This window comes from Pyxicephalus adspersus, chromosome 4 (genome assembly GCF_032062135.1).
Source record: "Pyxicephalus adspersus chromosome 4, UCB_Pads_2.0, whole genome shotgun sequence".
Classification (NCBI taxonomy): Eukaryota; Metazoa; Chordata; class Amphibia; order Anura; family Pyxicephalidae; genus Pyxicephalus; species Pyxicephalus adspersus.
This window is the reverse complement of record NC_092861.1, coordinates 27,348,091-27,370,619: the sequence shown is the minus strand read 5'-3', so window position 1 is coordinate 27,370,619 and position 22,529 is coordinate 27,348,091. Positions and strand designations below refer to the sequence as shown.

Below are 22,529 nucleotides of genomic sequence, written 5' to 3'. Positions count from 1 at the left end.
CGGGGCGCACGACATACAGAGGGCACTGCGGCTACGGGGCGCACGACATACAGAGGGCACTCCGGCTACGGGGCGCACGACATACAGAGGGCACTCCGGCTACGGGGCGCACGACATACATACAGGGCACAAATCATACACAGGTCACTCAACTACAGGCGAACAACATATATATATATATATAGCATTTGGGCTATGGGCACACACCATATAAAGGGCACTCAGGGTACTGGCACACATCAAATATGCAGGGCATGCAGGTTACGGGCACACACCATACACAGGGCACCCAGGCAACGGGCACATATATACTGTATGCAGCACCCACAATGCATTGTGCAGCCAGATATTGGGCACACACAATATACAGGGCATCCAGACTATGGGCAAACACACTGTATACAACACCGACATCATACATGTACAGCACCCACAATGAATTGTGGCAGGCAGGCTATGGGCACACAGAATACACAGGGCAGCCATGTATACACACTGTATGCAGCACACAGGCTGTACACACGTATATAGGGACACAGGCTGTAGGCAGACACAATGCTTGGTAACCAGGGGCTCCAGGCAGCAGCTGCTCCTCCAGCCTTATAGGCCTCACGCACAGTATTATGGGGAGGGCCCCTGTGGCACACCGCGTATGGGTTAGGAGGTTCCCGCACTCACCTGAGGGCTCCCCGGCTCTGTACACAGGGTGCTCGGTGCCTCCAGCTCTCCTCACACCGCCCACAGCGCCCAGCTACACTGACCAAAGACAGCGGATCCAACCTCGCCCCGCCCACCCCGGCGAGCTCAGCCACTAGACACGCCCATTCTAGCGGCTGAACTCAGCTGCCACGCCTTAGATCTAACCACGCCCTCTGCCTTCTTCCCATAAATCGCCTCTAAACATTGCTATTCAGTTTTTATCATCTTCGCGTCGCGGCTCCGCGATACAGATTGTCTCCAAACGCGACAACACTAAGCGGATTTTATCTCCTATAAACACGAAGGAATGTCAATCATTTCTCAGTGATGACGTTGCACGGATTGTTGCAGTGATCACGCCCCCTGTAGGCAGGTCTGGAAATGGAATGCTGGGACGACGTCACCGCTGGCACTGCGCATGCGCAGAATGTCTTGCTGAGTTTGTAGTGTGTCCCAGATTCCTATTAAAGGTACACAAGTTGCAACATGGCTAATATCTTTGTAAAAAGTGGGAAACAGACATGGTGGCTTAAGTCACTATCTCTGTCTTGCAGCACTGGGTCAGGCATAGCGTTTGCATGTTTTCCCAGGGCTCCCCCAGAAATTGTCCCTGGAAAATAAGCAGCAAGAAGTAATATTATTCATGTAAATGCCTATTATCCTGCTGCAAGGTTTCATTTAACATGGTAAAGTAAAAAGGGCAAGTCTAAAGTTACAATCTTCAGAGAATTCAGCAATAAAATCATATATGAGTTCAATATTTTAACAATCGTTTAGCAATCTAGAAGCTGATGGTGGTTTTCACTATCTCTGCCTGAACACTAGAAGGCAGCAGAAGGACAGCTTCCTGCTTAAAAAAACTACATATCCCATGATTCCATGCATTGTGTATCATGGGTGTGGTTGTTTATACTTGTAGTCCCAGCTCTAGTCATCATAATAGGGTGGCTACAAAGGTAGACATTGCGAATAGTGCATGAATTGTAGCCACAGACATTAAGGCTAACTGCAAAGGGTATAATGGAATTTATGGAAAATAAATGAACACAAGACACCAACATAGAGCAACAGGAGGAATAAATGTATCATTAGGACATAAAAAAATATTGTTAGGATTTATTTGCAATTTAGTAACACTTTAAAGCAGAAAGTGTATTTTTAGTGTTACCGAGGGCCTGATCACCATCATACAAAATGTACAAAACTTAAAAGGAAGAAACATCTTGCAGGTTAAATAGTTACAGAATATACTTATCATACCCCCCAGCTTTCTGGAACAATCCTAGAGAAATTTGAGTAGCCCCAATCTTATGAGAAGACACCACCACCCTGTGCTAAAGCATTCCCTGGGTCAGAATGATTATTAGTATTTATATAGCGGCATCATATTACGCAGCGCTGTACAAATGATGGTGATATCACCCCCGCCCCTACCCCTGACCTATCATCACATTTTTAACTTTATAAGAAGATAACCTTTTTTTATATAGGGCAAAAAACTTTTTTATTATAACATTTTATTTTTAAATAAAAGAAAAGGCCCCTCCCTCCTCTGATTTACTGCCACGGCAGTAAATCCCCCACCTCCTAGATTGTAAGCCCTTTGGGGCAGGGTCCTCTCCTCCTCCTGTGTCACTGTCTGTATTCGTCTGTCATTTGCACCCCCTATTTAATATACAGCGCTGCGTAATATGTTGGCAGTATATAAATACTGTTTAAATATTATTATTATTATTATTATTATTAATAATAATAATAATAATAATAATAAAAGAGAGGAAGTAAAGGTAATTTTCTCCAATGGAATACAAATAAACAAATATATAAGGGGATTATACCTATTCCCTCTCCCCCAGTGTAAACAGCACGGTTAGCACCTTAGCAGCGTTACGTTCCGTGTTCAAATCTGGACCAGGATACTCTCTGCAAGGAGTTTGTATGATCCTACCAATGTTTGCTTGGGTTTCCTTCAAGCACTCTGGTTTCAGCCCTAAAAGCAAGAAGTTAGGTTAAATGGATTCCTCTAAAAAAAAATTGGTGTTGGACCATGCTAGAAACGTTAGATTGTGAGGGCCATTTAGTAATATGACAATGAGCTTTGTAAAGTGCTGTATAATATGTTGGCGCTATATATATGTTAATAATAATACATCATGCTATGCTATAGACATGCACTCAAATTTTAAGAACCACTACAGTTTCCATTAAAAATAGAATGCATTAAAAATGCATTTTTATTTTGTACAACACATACATTCTATTGCAGAAAAACTGAGACGTGTAAACTGGCCCCCAGAGTAGGAGATGATCACTCTTTCCTGTTTACTGTCTTATGTCTTTGGAATTGCACTCTGACAGCGGTGATGTCAGCTGGACTCTATTAGCTGGGACTTGGCATGCTATTCATTTAACTCATTTTCTGTTTTTGTAGCCTGCTGTACCCTGCTGTGGATGACAACTATGCATGGATCGATTTTATTTAATACACTTTTTTTTTTATTTGAACTACAAGATTCAGATTTGGGATTCCTTTTTGGCCAGAAAACACGTTTGTTTTATTAGGGGAAGGGAGGAGCATGCTGGCTAAAACTTTGCTCTAATTTCCAACATTCTGCGTCTCATTTTAGACTTGGAAATTTGCCTTAGAAAGCCTTCCAAAGCAGTGTGCATGAGTTTTACCAGCAGCTAGTGGTGAGCTCTGCAGCCATTAGGTAATAACAGCTTCTCCCCTATGAGGAACTCAGTAAGATGCCCCTATTTGAAACAGAAATTATTGACTTTGGCCCTGATTTCTTAAAGCTCTCCAAGGCTGGAGAGGATACACTTTCATCAGTAAAGCTGGGTGATTTATATAGTATATATAGTTGAGAATTAGGGGGTGGTGCTGCACCCTTTGTGGTGCTGTGTCCCCTGCCTTGGGTGCTGATACCAATTGGGTGCTATACATCAATAATCCTGTGGTCCCCATGGATACCATACCAAAGATGAGTCCTTAACCATATTGCACCACAAACCAGACCTTGCTTTCAAGGAACCCAACCACCATATGCCAAACTCACCCTTATGTCTTATGGTGGGCGGGCTGGAACCTCATTCCAACTAGCCTAAGCTTCTAATGCTCTCCCATTCCTGTCTGGCCTTCTTAACCCCTTCACAAAATACCCAATCTTCATCACCCGACCATCATCCTCCCGTTATTTATCCTTTAACCTCTACATTACCGGTTCCCCTTAACACCCACCTATGTAGTCCCTGCGCCTGTGCTGCTTTCTTATTTTTTCACCTTTTGTTTGAAAAAGGCCCAAATACATATTCACTGGTCATCATTTAAGTGAGAAAAGGACCAACACCGACCCTCAAGGATTAACGTTTTCAGAGAATAAGCAGGTAAGTAGGGAGAAGATTTAGAGTACAGTGGTACCGTGGTAGAAGTGCTTATTCTGTTCCAGATCCTTGGACTTATACCAGATGGAGATGTTATGTAATTCACAGAGAGTTATAGCGTGGGTTGTTCACTGAATGGTAGCAACTGGCGTACCGACGCTCGTGGGCAGCCGTGGCTTTGTCTCCAGAGAGGTAAATAAGGGTAGCGGGCGGTGTTATGACTCATTTTGACCCATACAAGTTCTAGCAAAAAGGTTGTATACCAAGCAAGATTTTTCGTGTCCAAACAGGACTTATACCAAGTTGGACTTATTCCAAAGTGGACTTATACCAAGATACCACTGTACTTAATATTATTACTTTTCATTCTGTTAAATACTAAAACGTCATTCTTAAAGTAAACAACGGCCCATTGTTAGATCTTCAATCTATTCTAAATTCCTTTTGTTTTATAGATGAAATATTGCACTGAAAAAATCTGTTAATACAAGTATTAATTACATTTATCCCCTTTCTTTACAGCTGATGAGTAGCTACATCACACCCTGTTCTTGCTTTTTTCAGAGTGTGTTTGTGCACTCTTCCTCCAAAGTGTATTGCAGACAGCAAAGATTTCATCATGGGATCTGCTCTTTATGCAGATAGGCTTTTTTTTTGTAATTTTGCAATGACTTGAGACATGGTACTTGACAAATATAATTAGAGTATTACCGGTAGATACTGCATACGGTTCTGAAGCATAGAATCTAATTTTGTTGATACAGAAAAATGAACAGGTCAGATCACAATGTAAACTAATACAGAATCAGAATAAATACATTAATCAGCACATTTATTAATTACCCAGTTTCTCATTGTGCTACCCTAGATTTAATCTGAGCATTTTTTGTTGTGTAATTACTTTTTTTTTTACAAATCTCTATATGATACATTACAATTTTGTACAAATTGTATAGCACCAGCTATAAAGAGCTTCTTGACTAAGAGAATAGTCTTTACCTTTCCAAAATATGGTTTTATAACTCCTGAACATCATAGTGACCACATCAAGCATACACAAAAATCTTTTGCTGAACTTACTGCTCTGAACTGATGGTAGTTAGTTACTGTGAATTACTAAAGACAATACATTGCACATTTGTGTCTAAAATGTTAAATTCTAAAATACCTAATCATATCAAAGATTTTATATTATGTAGATGGAGAAAAAAAAGGCCGATCTCAATGTCCATGCGTGAGATTGGCATTTTTTTCTCCCATTCAAGATCAGGCATGCGCAAAAGGTGTAGTCAGAGCCTCCCGGAATGGGTGAATGGTATCCCGTGAGGCTCTACGCACCCATTCTGAAAGGGGAGGGGCTGCACCTTTTTTTTTTTTTTTTTTTAAAAGGAGGCAATTTGTACTTTATATAAAAGAGTTGTCTTCCTTTTTATGTAAAGTAAACATTTTGAGTTTATGTATGCTTAAAAAAAAAAAAGTATACAAGTTGTTGAGAATCTCTCCATGCTTCTTCCTGGCTGATGGACATCAGACATCACCTAGTCCAGAGGTCCCCAACCCCTGGTCCACTTAGTGAGCCGAGTTTCTGACCGGTGCACTCACCAGCGGGGTCAGGCGAAGAGCCCCACTTGGGGGTCACACCGGCCAGAGCCGCAGACCAAGTCTCCTGGAGACATCGCAGGCTCAGGGCGATGGGCAGGTTGTGTCTCTGGTCTCATCCCGCCCACTCTCAGTGGGCAGGTTATGGCATCATGACGTCACTCTCTATGAGTGACCCACAGCTCCCCGCACATGCGTGGTCCGGAGTGCGTGCATTTAGTGGTCCCCGATGTGCAAAAGGTTGGAGACCACTGATCTAGTCCTTTCCCCCCAGCCTTGCTCTCCCTGGACCTCCCCATTCAATCCATGGATGTCAGTCCGCCCAATCATGGAGGTTCAGCATCACATGTGGTCAATTATGTAGGAAAAAGGAAAAATGCAATGGCATTTCTTTGAGAATCTAGTTCAAATTACACAAAAACCCAGGGTTATTTCACATTGAGACAATTGCATTTTATAGGAGAAGCGATTCTAATTGTGCAATCCTATGGAAATAAGTATTTGCCCCCACTCTGTGTTTCAGATTACAATACTGAACCTCAGAAACCTATGAGATCTGATATTTCCCCGACAGTATGCTGATCCAATTGTAATGTATGTTGTATAAGTGTTGCTTTATTTTTTGCTGGATAAACAATGGTGGAGATAGAAGTTACCATTACCCCTCTATAAAAATTTTAAGAGACAATAAGTATCTGGATCTCCTTTTTTACCCTGCCTTTGTGCAGCATATTTCCGCAGAATCTTTTATTATACCTGATCCAGTTCACTTATTATATTTATTTTATAAATGTTCTTTTTAAAGCTCATCCAAAAGGGATTCCTTTTGTGTACAGCACATCCACACTCTGGCTTCATGTCACAGCAGTTATTGACCCCTAAGGTGTTACACATTACTGATTAGCTTAGACTTCCAGCTGTTAGTTTTTGTATTCTCTAGAGAGGTTTTTGTTTAATACAGCAACATCCAGCACATCAAAAAGAGATGTCAGTTAAGGACAAAGCAGAAGCTGTAGGACAAAACTGACTATTAAATTGAATCTGAAATATCTATACCTAATTCATTGCTGTCAGCACATAGCATGCTCCTCAGACCCATGTTAGTTTTTGCACATCAGAATTTAGGGCTCAGTAATATGCACATACTTCTACTCCTACTCCCACCATCCTCTAATGCTCAATATCAGTACATGATTTTGATGCTTGGTCTTGGTGGTCAGTATTGAGACATAGGAGGTTAAGGATATGAGAAAATGTATTTCTTGCCCACCTAGCCTAGTGGTGTGTCTTCTTTCCTAACTCTGTCCTAACTATGTTTAAGTGGACCACAACTGAAAAAGTAAAGATTTGCTACAAGGAACATTTACAAACATTAATACCAGTACCCTTACCAGAATATGTTTTGTTTTGAATTTCTCCTGAAAAATAGCATTAAGTTTCCTGATATGTGAGGATGCGTAGGTCCTCCTGTGCCTTTAGCTCAAAAAATTTGTATCTGCTGTAAAGCAGAACCTTGGCTACAGAACAAGGCATGGTAAGTGAGGTTGAACAATTGGTTTATCCACCTAAACAGGCACATAAAATGCAACTTTTCAGACTAAAAAACAGATATTTGAGTAGAATGATGTTTAAAAATTGTTCAGGCAGATATTTCCAAACATGTGAATCCAGGCCTGATTAATTAAAGCTTTATAAAACTTGAGAAGATAGACTATTATGGGAAAACCTGGGTGATCCAGCAAACCTAGAAGAATGGGTCTAGTTAAGCATTGAAAACATTTGCCAACTATTAGCAAATGATTTTTAATAAATTATTTGGATTTATTTGTTTTGGTGGTTTATACAGCTTTAAAGTGGACCTAGCATTAGATATTTTTTTTTGTTAATGGCATACATGTGATGCATTTCCAGGTTTTGCATTAGCTCTAAAAGAATTCACAAAACTCCTACTTGCAATATCTGCATCCACATTTTTTCTCCAGATGGATGGAGATATTTCTGTTTGAATCCAAGGTTGGCACCCCTTTCCTGGACTGGTATTCTTGTGATTTACAAAGTTGTAGTCAGATGATTGGCATATAGAGGACTGAAGAGGGGCTTCCGCATGTCTGCTAGAGCTAGAGAACTGTCTTTTTAATGATGAAAGGTAGAGTTTTTCTGTAAAATGATATTGTTGCTGCATATTGAAATACCCAGGGATTGTATTTAAAAGCATTGAAAGCTCCACTATCCCCAACCCAAAGCTGATTATACCCACATTCTCTTTTCTCTTCTGTCTCTTCTTTGAGTCACCAGATAAAAAAAAGAAAGCATGTGACTCTGGCATGATATACATACAGTACATATGTATATATATATATATATATATATATTCATATATGCCATCTTCATCTTAGTATTGTAAGACTCTCTTGTTTAAGATCAATCACTCATTGTTCCACCCAATTTTTTTTTTATTTTAATTAAAACATACTCTTCACATTCTAGTACTTCTTTTTATTGTGCATATAACACTTATAGACAAAAAACATGGCACTCATTCACTAGAACAATAGAAAAATACATTGCAGATTGGTGGAATGTTGTCTTAACATGGCAGTGATCTGGATGTTCATATTCATCTAGTCTTTGAGATCTATCTACTAACACATTATGGTTTAGGGATATGCAAGGTTTCCTCAAAGTCTTGTAGTCAGTTCAAAGCACCTTGTTTGTGAAAAATGCAACTCTATGCTGATCAGATGATTCTCAGGACAAGGAGCTTTTACAGATTCTCTATGAGCCTTTACTCTTAAGACTTCCTTTTCAAGAACACATTGCAAGGGGGAAAGCTTTCTATATAAAAATGAAGAATAAGCATACTTGTTTTACCAACCAGTCAAACAGTTTCGGCAATGAATACTTTACTAAAAAGAATATATAAAATCATTTGATAATACAATATACTCTATAGGGGTTAGAACCGCCATTTTCTATGACAGTTCTGTCCCTGTTATGGACTGTCACTCCATCAATTTTTTTTTGTTACCCATATACATGTAAGGGTAAAGCCAAAATTTGGAGTTGACATTGGAATTGAGAGGAAATCTACCAATAGGATAGGACATAGAAAGATATCCTCCTACTTCCTGTTAAACCTGATCAAATGTGAAACCCAAGCTCCCAGATGAGTGGCAAAAATGACAGGCATTCAACTCTCTTCTACTCTAAAATAGAAAAAAGTTTTGGCTTTTGATACTTTAAACTATACATATATACTTTGTCCTAAACCTAAAATGTCTTTGCATATTTGCCTGCTGTGTAAGGCAAAGGCATGACTCAAAAGTGGGAACATTACAACTATAGTAGGCCATAATGATCCATAGAAACAGCAGGCATAATTATATATGACAAAACTGACTTTGTTTAGACATACACAACTAAATCCAAAATAAAACAGGCAGGTATGTTTCATGCTTCCTGGTGCTGGTTCAAGAAACAACGCACTGAGCTGATTGTATTAAAAAGAGTCCTGCAAAGCAATCATGTTCTAGTGTGTGTTGGTATTTCACAATGAATGTGGTCTGTACTGTCTGATGCTGCAGTCACCTTCCTTTTTATTGTTTTCTTTGGACAATTCCCAGACTACAATAGTGACAACAAGGAGATATGTAAAGCTGGGTACACACGTGAAATTATTGTTGTTGGAAAGGATCTTTCACAATCCTTTCCATTGACTAAGCACTGCACGATGCATGAAAGAGTGCTGTACATACAGCACCGTTCTGCTCTATGGAGAGAGGAGAACGACGGAGCAACACCCCGCTGTGCGCTTTTCCCCTTTCCTTGCATTAGGATCGTTCGTCGTCCACCGTCCCTGGATCTGTCAGGATGGTGGTTAGGACGATGGACGACAGGAGCTGTACACACGCCAGATTCTCGCCTGATATCGGCCCTGAGCCGATTATCAGGCGAGAACCATTGGACGTCTATACGTAGCTTAAGTCATATGTGTTTTTTTCTTTTTCAGAAAGTGGTGGAATATTATTTTCTTTTGTTTTTAACTATTCTTTAATATGGCTCTGTTAATTTTATACTAGTCTATGTAAGCCTTTAAAATGTGCTTGCAGACATAGTACCTTAAAAACTGTAAGATGTATACTAATATTAATAACCATCTCCATTCTGGATACTGCTTTAGGGGTTTCAAGGAGGTCTGGGCAGAGCCGACAGAAGTAAATACTTCCAGTTTGTGGTTTTAATCGGCCTCATCATCACTGCCTATTGCCTGGCAGTGATCACAATAAGAAAACAACACAATGAGGGCCCCCTAGCTCTAAAGGGAGCATGTTGATCTGGGAGTTAGACATACTAAAGTAGGCCTTTTCATGCAAGGCACAACTGAAAGCTAAAGCGGTCAATGTGTAGTTATAGTAATGCAATCTACAAATGTATTATTGCAAGATAACTGGTAGCATTTAGACATAGTATGAAACATGCCAGCGATACACAATTAATTATTTTAGTGTTCTTAGTGGTCAGAAAAAGTGGTTCAGGCTGGTGGCTCACTAACATTTCAAATTAGAGCTCAAAACATTGGTTTGGTGGCTCCTCCATTTAAAGTTTCTTCCAAGTTTCTTGGAGTCTAGCCACAAACCAGGGTGTTTCGGAGAAATGCAGCACGCTGGCTGCAAAGGGAGCAAAGGATAATAACAAGAAAAAATGGTCCTTAGGGATACCATTAGCAAAAATAAGTATTTAGCCCTTAGAGTACAGTGGAAGTCCCATTGCAATGGTAATTACGCCATTTACCCAGAGTTTGGCTTTAAGAGAACTATGAGGATACCAAGATCAAACTTAAGGCCATAACAACAGTGACAACTCATTCGAGCCCAGCTGGGTCAGGACAGTTGAATGAGCCAATAGTATTTAAAGAAGGATGACTATCCAAGCAAAATAGTTAATGAGAATAGCATAATACACTGACATTAGCATTTATGAAAGGCTTAAAAGGGTTGTACTGCTTCACCAATACATCCAACGTGAGATACAACTTTAAAACAGATACTGCTTTTAAAACACAGCAATTACATACCATTGTGCCTTCCCTGTATGGCAAGAAACAAACATATAAACCTCCAGTCGAGTCCACCACCCATATGTGACAATTGCTATTTGCAGAGCTATCTGTCTTTCCAAAAAATATATTTGGCACATAGAACATTTAAGAGATGAGTCACAAAATTCCCAGGCATTTGTACAAAATATGTCGATGGATCAAGGAATTACAACAAAATCGGGTTGATAAAAAAGAGGGGGAGCAAACATTTTGACAGAATAAAAAATAAAATCCTTAGGATTTTTTCGGGAGTATACCTACATCAACCTTTACCTACTTTACCCAAATCTTGAATAGCACATTTTGTGTGGAGTCTGCTTAGATAGAACAAAAAGGGTTCTATGTACTTTCTGTACTAACTGACTTCTTTAAGGCCCCAGTTATTCTGTTAAGTAATAAGGAAACTCTGAAATGCAAAATGGGACTTGTTTGATAATGATGAAATAAAAAAAAAATAATCTGCAGAATCCTATGGAAATTAAATTGCTTTACTTGTTTAAGGAAACTTTGAATAAATCTATAACATGGTAAAGTTGTGGTAAGTATAGTGTATAATTGATGGACTGATATTAAAATTTCGCATTACAAAATGTAGCTATTTTATTGACTTATTTTGTATTATTCTTCATGTATTTTTTAGCTATCTGTGCTTTTCTACACATGGGCAGATTTGGCTTCCTTGCAAACAGGGCAACAATAGTCAGTCTGTAGACTGGTTTGTGTTCAGTACCAGGCATATAAGTAACTTTTGTCCTCTTCTTGGAAGCTTTTTTAGTAAATTTTACAAAAAAGGTCTAGAGCTTAAGAAGGATTTGTCATAAAAAAGTATGAGGGCTCATCTATTTCTAAAAAAGCTATTTCTCTGTCTGTTATTCCAACCCTCTAGTTCTAATGATTACTAAATAATTAGCACAGATATAGTATAGAGTTCAATTGGTGATGGTGAATATCCTTATTGGTAAACATGTTCTGGGCCTGTAGGTCATTAAAAAAGTAGGGGGGTCGAAAAGCCGGATGAAGACCTAAGCAATGTCAGTCCCCTTTCTTCCCTTATGACAGGTTTGTTTTTAGAATGAAGCAAAAATCCCAGTAACCTACTGAAGCCAATTAGTGATGTCTGTGCTGCATAAAAGTTGTCTGGGGTAAACATGTGTTCCAAATAAAAGGCAATATAGAAAAAAAAAACATAATGATTTTAAAACAAGTAAGTTTGTGATGTGAAAAAAAAATGATTTTCTCATTGTCAATCTAAAATGCTTTTTTGCAACCAACCTCATCAAGATCCAGTGCTGTAAAAATGACATCATTCTTCTAAATAAAGCAGTTGACTAAAGTACTTGTTATATTAGACTAGATTTTAACAGAAAATAAATTATGTAAAATATATTTTAATATCTATATTTGTCTTTTTCATTACTGCCGCCACACTTTGCAGTGAAATCTCGGGATTGGTCACTTCATTGGTGGAATGTATAGTAGGCAACATTGTTACAAACACAAGACAGTTAATTAGGAGAAATAAGTCTTCACTTAATGGGCGAGTCCAGAATTTCTTGATAATCTTGTCTTCCCAATCTTCCTAAATACATTTTGTAGCCAGCCAATGCAAAAACACTGATTATGATGACTGCTCCACCTATAAGGTCATAGGCACTGGGAAACATGCGTAGGACAAGAAGTTGCAGGATCATGGCTACAACAATCTCCAAATGTTGCACTGTGCTGACCAAGGCAGGGTGAAATTTATATAAAGCATAATAAACGCCAAGGAATGCTACTGTAGAACACACACAGATTGCAAGAAGGTAGCCCCAAGTTTCTCCGTCTAAAGGAATGATAGGCTCTTGAAGGACAAACATTGTGCAGGCTCCCCAAATACTTCCAGTCCATCCAAAGGTGAAAAGAGCAGTCCACATGCTGACCTTCTCTTTGATGGACCTGTAGATTATCATTGAAAGTGCTGTTGTAAGGCCAGCCATTACAGTCATAGTATAGCCAAATGCTTCCTTCCAGATACCAAGGAAGGAGTTCTCTTCATTAACAATATTTGGAATCATAACCAAACATGCCCCAAACACACTGCTAACAACAGTGATCAAGTCTACATTTGCCATGTGTTCATCCAATAACAAAAATGCCAGAACAGCACTAAAGACAGTGGTGGTTGCTCTCCACATGATTGTACCATTGCTTGGAGGGACGATAGAGAATGAGGTGTAGGCACAAGTAATGGAAATAACATTGCACACTCCATAAAATAACAACCGCAATCTGTACCCTGGAGGTCCAAAAGGAGCCTCTTTGTAATAGCACACCATGATTACGGAGAGGACTTGTATGACGGAACGGATGAATATTAACTCTAGAGATGGCACTTTGGAACGGTCAGAAACCAGTCTGGTAATAAGTGCTACACATCCATGGGCCATTGCTGATCCAAAGAGTACTGCCCACATTTTTCGAGACTGAAATATGGAGCTGTCTGCAAAGCTTTGTAACTGCTGAGCAAGATCATTATCGGGGTCTTGCGCCTGCTTTGGCCGAGCATCCATAGTCCCAAACAAGGTTTTTCCTTTTTTCTTAGTATCTCCAAGTAATCTTTTTTTAGGGTTCTCCTCTGCAAAACCCCCATTTTCTTCACTGGTATCTTCGTATCCCTCATCTCCGGGCTGGGGATAGTGAGAGGTGTATTTAACTGTCACAGTGTTGGGATGTATCTTTACTCTTTTCTTTGATGAGCTAGGTTTGGATGGAGAACTATCCATGTTTTTAGGATCTTCACCTGTAAATTGTACAAAAAAAAACACGTTTGTGGAAAACAGGTATCAAGGCAATTATAAATACAAACAGATTGCTTATCCTAATATAATCTACAATTAGGTAGAATCTATCCCAAAATTTTCATCTAGAAAATCATTTTGGATTCTTTGTATTGTTGACTAAAATAATTTGTGAATCCAGCCTTTAATGAGTGAAATCCTTGTTATCACTCCGTAAAAGGGGAATGGAGATCCACCTAACTAAAGGAAAGCCTTGGCTTTGGATCTCCGAAGCTGTGGAAATAATTGAGGGATGATTGGACAAGTTGCTCACCTAAACTAATTATTCAGTGGCATTTGCCACCGGTGTCATCTTATCTCTATCTATCTGTCATCATATACTCCATCTATTTCAGTGCCACGTTATATTAAGTTTAAGGAAAAAGACTTACCAAAGGAAAAACTTTACCAAAATGTGTTTACTTTTGCTCATTTGAAGTTTCATACATCTATTAACAGCACATAATATCCTACTAAAATTATTTAAATATTTTAAAACAGTTTACCAATCTATTTATTGTTCTTCATCATAGTATTAATAATTAAGTAATAGGGATCCTTCCCGGATTTCTGTATGGGCAATGTTAACCATGGCCTAGAATGGGCAACCACACCATGACACACAAGCATTCACACATCATGTTAAACTAAATTAGGTCATTCATGTGTATAATAAATTGATTCAGTTTGCCACCCTTTCTGCTAGTACAATCTGTTCAGACCAACAATGGTCCTTTCCCTTAATGGTTAGTGCATTTTTCTTTGTAGAATAGTGAATAATGCACTTAGATTTTACCCGTTCTGCATCCATACAACATGTAACTGGAACTGTTGGCAAAGTATGAGTGTGATATTTGGTCCCATGTGTATTATTACACAGCAGGCAAATTGTCTCTTTCTGTCTGCAATGTTAGAATGCCTATTGTGGCTATGACACCTAGTTTTATTATTGTGATGCTGTGGGTATCACAGAGCGGAGTAGGCTGTGGGTATCACAGAGTAGTTGGCTTGAAGGGAAGAAAATATAACTCTGGTCCTGCTGTTATATTATGCTATAATACATTTCTTTGGCTAGCATATTTTGACTAATTATGGACTTACTATATTGTGCATTTGTATGATGAAGTTTACCATTATCCTAATAATATATATATGGGAAAATATATCCAGAAACTGTACAGCTACTAATCATTTCTTTTCAATAAATGTTAATATATATGAAGCCGGGCCAGTATAAACTAACATGATCCCCCGTGAACTTGTATTTGTGTTATCTGAGAAGTTGGATGTAGCTGTTCGCTCAGGTGTGGAGATCTTTCAGTTGAAGTCCCCAAGAGATACTAAATAAAAAGCAAGTGTGTGATATAAACCAGCACAAATCTTTTGGGTTTCATACAGATGAGAGAAGACATTTTTTATTCAGTGTCAGCAAAGACAAAAACAATCTTTGTTCTTTGGGCCTGATTTATTAAACCTCTTCAAGACTGGAGAGAATAAACTTTCATCAGTGAAGCTGGGTAATCCAGCAAACTTGTAATGGATCTGGTCCAGGATTCAAAACATTTGCTAGAAATAAGCTATTTACCCAGCTTCACTCATGAAAGTGTATTCTCTGCAACTCTGGGGAGCTTTAATAAATCAGGGCCTTTAACTTAAATTGCAAAGTGGATTCTGTTGACACATAGAAGCCAAGAAGCAAACTCAAATGTCCCAGGAGTTGGGCTATTGTTAATAACAGTTGTACATGTGATGGCAACAGTATGGTAATATTGCAATGATTGCTTCAATTAAAGGCACTGATTGGCTGTACAGACTAGTCTTGCTAATATCTAGTCGTTATAGTATACCCTTGTTAGTTATAAAATGCCTAAAATAGGCTCTCTGGGAGACCGTAGACACCATAAAACACTTGCTGTGCTGCTGGAATCTACAGATGTTCAATGTAATAGCAACATTCTGAAAGTGCTATTTACAGAGAGCGAGGCTTAGAGAGTCGCCTTTACTATGCAGGTGGGAGTATGTGTAATCTTCCCATAGCCTGGAAGAGAGAACATTATGGGGGGCTCTGGTGGCTTAATAAAGCAGATTATGGTTTTACCATAATTATTATTTATTATTATGTTTTACCATAATTATTATTTTTACCTGACTGTCTTACTTACCTGATTAGCTGATTGTGTCTGTCTGTGTGCAGTGACTGAGCGTACAATGCCATCTGTTTTTGTAGTGTGTACATCTGTGTAGTGTGTGTGCCATTTTTAGCTGTATGTAAAAGTGTCATTGTTCTCACTGGCAATCATGTAAATAGCATTTTTCTATATGATTGATTCCTTGACACCTTAATTGTCCTTTGGGGGTTCATTGGAAGTAAAAATATTAAGAAAAGGTGCATTAGCTGCTTATAATTTTTTGGGTTCACCCTTAGTTCCAGAAACCAAACTCTAGAGTTTTCATTGTGATAATTATTTTTTTAAGAAATAATATTGTCATAATAGAAGCAGTTATAAAGCTTGGCATGGCCTTTTTTTAAAACTCTTTTACCATTTGTCAAGATTTTGTAAATAGATTAATGTCCGTAGTCTGCATACAGGTACATGTTAGCGTAAACCCTAACCATAAACTTTTTTTTTCTCCATTTTGATTTGCTACATTTTTATTAGGTGTTTTTTTATATGTTCACCAAAAATATCTGTTGATTCTGCCAGAAATCCATTGCTGTCACTGCACTGGATGCCATCTACAATGCTATCTCAATTATTAGAGTAAATTATTTGGGTATTAGAACATGTGTAAAATTACAGAATATTCACCTATATTTTAGAGAAGAGAAGTATGCTCTTTCATAGATACATTGACTCTGATTTATTAAAGCTCTCCAAGGCTGGGGAGGATACACTTTCTTCGGTGAAGCTGGGTGATCCAGGAAACCTGGAATTGATTTCCAAAAGTAATTTGCAATTTGTTAGCAAATGTTTTTTTTCCTGGACCAGGCTCATTACAGTTTTTTTGGATCTCCCAGGTTCACTGATGAAAGTGAGGAGAGCTTTAATAAATCAGGCCCATTATGGTGAATGATTATTGCCACCCTAGGATGCATGTTTGTGTGTTACTGGAAGAATGGCCACGTCCAAAAAATGGAAAAGAAAAACAAATGCACTCACCACATCAATAAACTGGTTAGCTGATATGTTTTTTGGATTTTCTTCATAGATTTAGATACTCTTTAACATGCATTTTATAAAGAAGATCTGCCAAGTACCTTACCTAAGCACATTATCCATTTTCCTTTTGTCTAGCAATTTAAATGAATGTAGAGAAGTATTCATTTACAAGAATATGTAATAAAAATTGTACTTGTGTAATTTTTTTTTTTTTTCTTGTTCATATCATTTATCAAGTGTCAGTCAAGAATTTATGGTATTCACTTGATACAAATGTGCAATTCACACATTTTAGTTCTTTTTAGTTTAAAGTCACCCTTGGCATGAAGCCTTAGTCAATTTCTAAAAGGATTTACAGCATGATCATTGCAGAGAGATAATTGCTGTGACATCTTAGTTATCACTGACACATAACTTGATCCTTGACAAAGACATAACAGAACTAAATAAAATCCTTCATTTACATTTTCCAGGATCATTTAGGGCTCTGGTACATAAGCAGATCATGTATGGCACTAGACCAGAAAGCCATACTTCCGAATGACTGATTTACCCGTAGGGTTGGAAGTATTGTCAGCTGTTTTTTGCTGTTTCTGTCCCATTGAGTACCGTAATTATTTTTCCAGTCACTTTATACAAAATGACTGGAAAATGAGAGAAAATCCAGAATAATGTGTTAGGATCATGATATGTGAGCAGATTACCAGAAGACCTGAAACAAACCATACAAAAATTCAATGTATATTTTCTATATAAATGAGGACCATCAACCGATGCTACTTCCATGCAATCAATGCACAATTTATTCTTTCGTATCAATTTATTTTAGTTGCAAATCAGTCAGATAATTTTTTACTCAATCAGTTTCCTAAATGAGTGAAGATAAATGCATGTTCTGTTCTTCACTCAATCTAGAATACTCTAGATCAAATTAAAAAATAAAGAATCAGTATAAGGTTAACTCTATGAAATATTCAGAGAAATGTCTCGATCAAATGAGTAAATCAACCCTCTTATAGTCCTTTAAGGCTTAGTCTACACGGACGTTTTCCCCAGCGTTTAATCTGAGGTTTTAAAAGCCCATGTTTGATATTCCCTCGCATTCCAATGGGCTAATCTACACCAGAACATTTCCTTGACGCACGTTTATGTGCGTTATCTATAACAATATGACTATTAAAGATTAAAACACAGGGTTAAATGATTTCAATAGGGGGGTTTTCTCGCATTTTTTGGTGTTTTCCAGCTTTGTTAAGCACTTAAAACTTAACCTTCATAAAACAAAAAAAAAATGGCTTATTTTTCCCAATGGCAAGCCCTCGATCAGTCCATAAACTGAGCTCAGTGAGTCCCACGGTGACTTGGTTTTCCTCTTCTCTCCAAAGCTCACCATAGAGTCCAGTGCTGCCAACTGCTTTCTTCCTCCTCCATGTTTTTTACATGTCACCCAATCTCACACTGTGCAGGCACAAGATTGGGTGACATGTCTTCCTAAAAATGTAAAAAAAAAAACTGTGCATGTGTGACATCAGCACTTTTTACATTATGGTAAATCCACTTATAGTGAATACCCGAGGCATGCCCAGAAGTAACAGCCTGCAGCCTCCTGGGATATGTGACGTATGTAATCCTATGAAATCCTTTTTAGAGATGCCAACCCCTTTCGGATGTCAAGGATAATTCAAAAAAGAGAGAAAGTGTTTTTTTTGGCACACAAAAGCAACTGTATTTCAATATTTGTTGTACAAAACATACAAAAATAAAGATAAATTACAGATAGATTTTGTCCCAAATCCACGTTGTTTCATGGGATTTTAGGAACTGGGTACAAAATGTGCTGTCCACATCTCCTCCCAGAAACAAATGGATTATTTTCCAATCCAATCAGCCATTGTTCCATTCACAAATTTTTCTACCTCTTATAACTACAAATACACCAGTTATATGGCCACCTTTCAACTTGAGTGAAAGACACCAAGTATATTCACTAATACCGATTGTCAGTCGAACTTTATTTATCACCCAGTCACTAAAATCCCATGAAACAATGTGGGATGAAATCTATGTGTAATTTATCTTTATTTATGTATGTTTTGTACAAGTATTGAAATACAGTTGCTTTTGTCTGCCAAAAAAACCCACTTACCCTTTCTTTCTCTTTTTTGACTTATTCTATATATATATATATATATATATATATATATATATATATTTATATTAGCTTTAAACTCCGTGTGTGCCATTTGCTATATTTACACATCTAAATCAATGCAAGACAAATCACAAATTGCCAGTAATCAATATGTGTTAAAAATAAATTAATGTCTTTGTCATTGAAAGATCTTGGTGACTGAAATGAAAGCCTCCTAAAGTGTTCAAAATTATATGTACTCCCACAAAATTAGATTTGACTGTTATACGTAAAGTGTATTTGACCCCCATATATATTTGTCAATATGTTTGGTAGCGTACTTTTCTAACTTTTCTAAAGCAAATGATTTTCGGAAACAGTAGTTTCTGTTACATACAGACTGTCTGTGCTAACCACTGCCTTGCAATTAGCAGCAACATAGTCAGCCTGGCTGTCTACCAGGTCTGTGGATTGGAGTCCAAAATCAGAAGCAAGTGGCATATGGTGACAACGCAGTTCCATAGATATAGTACAGGGAGTGAGAATTGTCAGGACCAAAAAAATGTGTTTTTAGCGTGATTATCTTCAGGGTAATAATGGAGATAACCAATAAAACCACCACATCTAGGAAGGGTGCAATATTTTACAATTTTGTTCTTGGATTTGAATATGAATACACTTGAATGTTTTATGTAAAAACTGTGAGAGCTATGCTGTTTAAATGATCTCATACAAAAATCTCTTGCATACATTAATATACATCATTATTCTAGGAAACATTTAGAAAGAATTCAAGAAAAATAGCTGTAACTGTAAATTTGATATCATTTTCATTAATCTCTTTTTCTTTCAGTTGATGATAGGGTTAAATCTCGCAGTATATTACAAACAGATATAGGCAAATCAGTTAACCATCAACTTCCTATGCTGCTTGACCTACCACAGCAAACATTTTAAACGGTTTGCAGTGCTGTGACTGTACTCTTTAACGTCATATGTGCAGCTGTGCATAGACAATAACCATAAACACAGAATGTAAAAGGAGATGAAATCCATTCAGCTCCACAGTCAGCTTGTGTCATTTGCAAACAGCTGTAAAACTCTATATGCTATTTGCTCATTTACACCCAGCATATCTCAATGTCAGCTTCTAATTCTTTCTGCTACATTTGCTTTAAATCTCTTTCTGAACCCCATGGCCTTTCATGTCCGGCATGACTTTGTGACTTAGACTGATGATTATTCTAGGAAACCTGTACTTTACTGACCTAAACTAAATGACTGCAATGCATCAGGAAGGTGATGAGCTCTATTATTTTTTTGTATGTGGCGCAGTGGTAGGAAATGGATTACCCAAAGACTGATTACTTTTGAAGATTTTTTTTGAGTGATCTATGCTTTTTGTGGTGCTAGCCCTTTGTATCAATCATACACAACATGCTTATCAGTTCCATTGCGCAAATCATTCTATGCTAGTGACAACTGGACTATGTAACTAAACATCAATAATAGCCAATCACTATAATCACAAATACCATTAAACACAAATGGAAAATCACTGTTATAATATAATTCTTTCATCCTTAGACATGAAAAGCTCTTCCATGTGCATGATGTACCCTAAGATATGGATAGCTGAATGGAAGAAGTAAGCTGACAATGTTAGTGATTAGTGTGGTTATGGGCACATATTTATCCACAGTAAGAAATTGGTGTGTGTGGCTATACTAAGTTTTTTTATACATTTTAACATTCCATGTATAGACTTTTTATGATTCCTTAAACTACACAACCTATTACCAATCCTACAAATCCAGACCAAATGAATGACAATAAGTTATTCCAACATATTGCATCCATTATGGTCTACAAACTACGCTGAGCACTTTCATAAATGATATATGATTTACTTTCTTTTAGATTAGGTTAATCCTTGCCCTCATTTCATTCTCCAACCTGGAAAGGAAAGTCATTATTGTTATTATCATAGCCTGCTTTGCTTCTAGCCGAAAATACTAACGTCAAAACTGTTTTATAGCCTCATTTGCTACACTAAATATTGAGATGACAGCAAAACCTAGAGAAAGCGAATTCCAATTACAGCCTCATCCATATTTTAAAGCTTGGTGAAAAAAAAAAGTGGCACAGTGATTCATTCATTCATAAAAAAGAACGAGCAGGAACATACTCTGTAAGACTCAAATAAAATGAACGTATGTTCCATTTAAAAAAGGTTTGATTCGAGCAAGCATGGATCAAAATGCATTATATTTTACCATAATGTATCCTCAAAATAAATATGGTATATAAATAAATATATAAACTAAACCTATCATTTATAATTGATACACTACATCATCAGGCCCATTTAATAAAGCAGTCTACATGGCAATGATGATGTACAAAGTGCAGTAACCATGGCAATCAATCAAAATTTGTCTGTGATTAGATTAGAACAGCAAGAACAACATTATTTCTGGTTGGTTGGCATGGGTTACTTATACACTTTCAATGCTGCTTTGGCTTTATAACACAACAACATAATTAGCCTTTATTAAGTAGTTATATCCTAGTTAACAGATGATTTACCCAGAAAAGCTTTAGATGGTGCAGCGTATATATTATATATTGTTACAATTTCTTTCAAATATTGTCAGTTTTCACGAAGACAATTATATAGTAAGATAAACCCACACACACACATACCCCAGCTGAGTATCCGCAGTGGTTATTAAGGGTAGATTACCAGTACTGAGGCTTTTATGGGCGAGTAACATTTCAGCACCATGGACAGTGGGGGATCAATATCAGCACCAAGGACATTGCTCATGTCAACCTCCAGTTTTCTTGCAAGAAGTCGGTCCCATTAAGCTAACCGATCAAGTATAGACTTGGGGAGGAATTATAAAGGGTCATTCATGCCAACAATAAAAGATAAGGTGAATAGCCAAGGTAAAATTCTTTCTATTATCTGTCCCATCCCAATACAAAGGGACACAGCATGCTACCTCCATCACTAGCAAAAGCAATGAACATTGAACACTGAACTGAAAGCGTACAATAAACCATAATTACCTCTTGCATCAGGTGTAGTTGCTTGTAGAGGTGTCTATTGGCCTCACAAGGACACAATTTGATTGCAGTAGAGGACAGGCATCTTCTAATGACTTTTCTAATGCCTTGTCTCAACCGGTACAGTTTTTAGGAAAGCCCACACTGTTTTTGCTATATATCTACTGGGAGCTGCTGGTCTGGCTAGAGGAAAATGATGATTAGAAGAAGGCAGTGAGTTCTCCCCACCTCCCACTCCCCCTCCCTCAGCTTGTGTCTCTCTCCCTCTTCTTTCACATTGCATTTGTCAAACATGCACAGGAGGAAACAGGGATGGAGGTTGCAGCTGGAAGAGAAGACTGAGACGCATGGATGCGACCAAGCAAAACTGCGCATGAGCGCAGGAGCTTAAGGGCATCTGGCACGCCTGCCATAAGCTGTTTGTTCCCTTATTGTGCAGGAAAATGCTCTGTTTCCTTTCATTCCTTTTGTTCAGTTTAACCCCTGATTTTCAGTGAAATATCCGATAACTCCATCAATGCTATTTTTGTAAAATAATATACAATACATCAATTAATGAATTAATT

At 37.8% G+C, this 22,529-nt stretch overlaps 2 protein-coding genes across 3 annotated transcripts in view; both read right to left on the bottom strand.

Moving 5' to 3' along the window:
• The window catches only part of NCK1 (NCK adaptor protein 1), a 63,879-nt gene extending 63,061 nt beyond the window's left edge, over positions 1-818 (bottom strand). The window contains exon 1 of one of the 2 annotated variants that reach the window (XM_072407616.1): positions 679-818. The gene's annotated coding sequence lies outside the window, so the exon portion shown is untranslated. The remainder of the gene's footprint in view (positions 1-678) is intronic. The other variant, XM_072407617.1, reaches the window with a different exon arrangement.
• A 7,323-nt stretch (positions 819-8,141) lies between these two features.
• Positions 8,142-22,192, bottom strand: SLC35G2 (solute carrier family 35 member G2). The gene is made up of 2 exons (XM_072407615.1): positions 21,967-22,192; positions 8,142-13,562 (listed from the first exon to the last, which is right to left on the bottom strand). Exon 2 carries the CDS (start codon positions 13,543-13,545, stop codon positions 12,307-12,309), a length of 1,239 nt encoding a protein of 412 aa, XP_072263716.1. The 5' UTR covers positions 13,546-13,562; positions 21,967-22,192; the 3' UTR covers positions 8,142-12,306.
• Positions 22,193-22,529: the final 337 nt, after the last annotated feature.

What these genes read in the sequence shown, in the direction of transcription:
- SLC35G2 (XM_072407615.1), bottom strand. Translation starts at nt 13,545, where the DNA reads ATGGATAGTTCTCCATCCAAACCTAGCTCATCAAAGAAAAGAGTAAAG.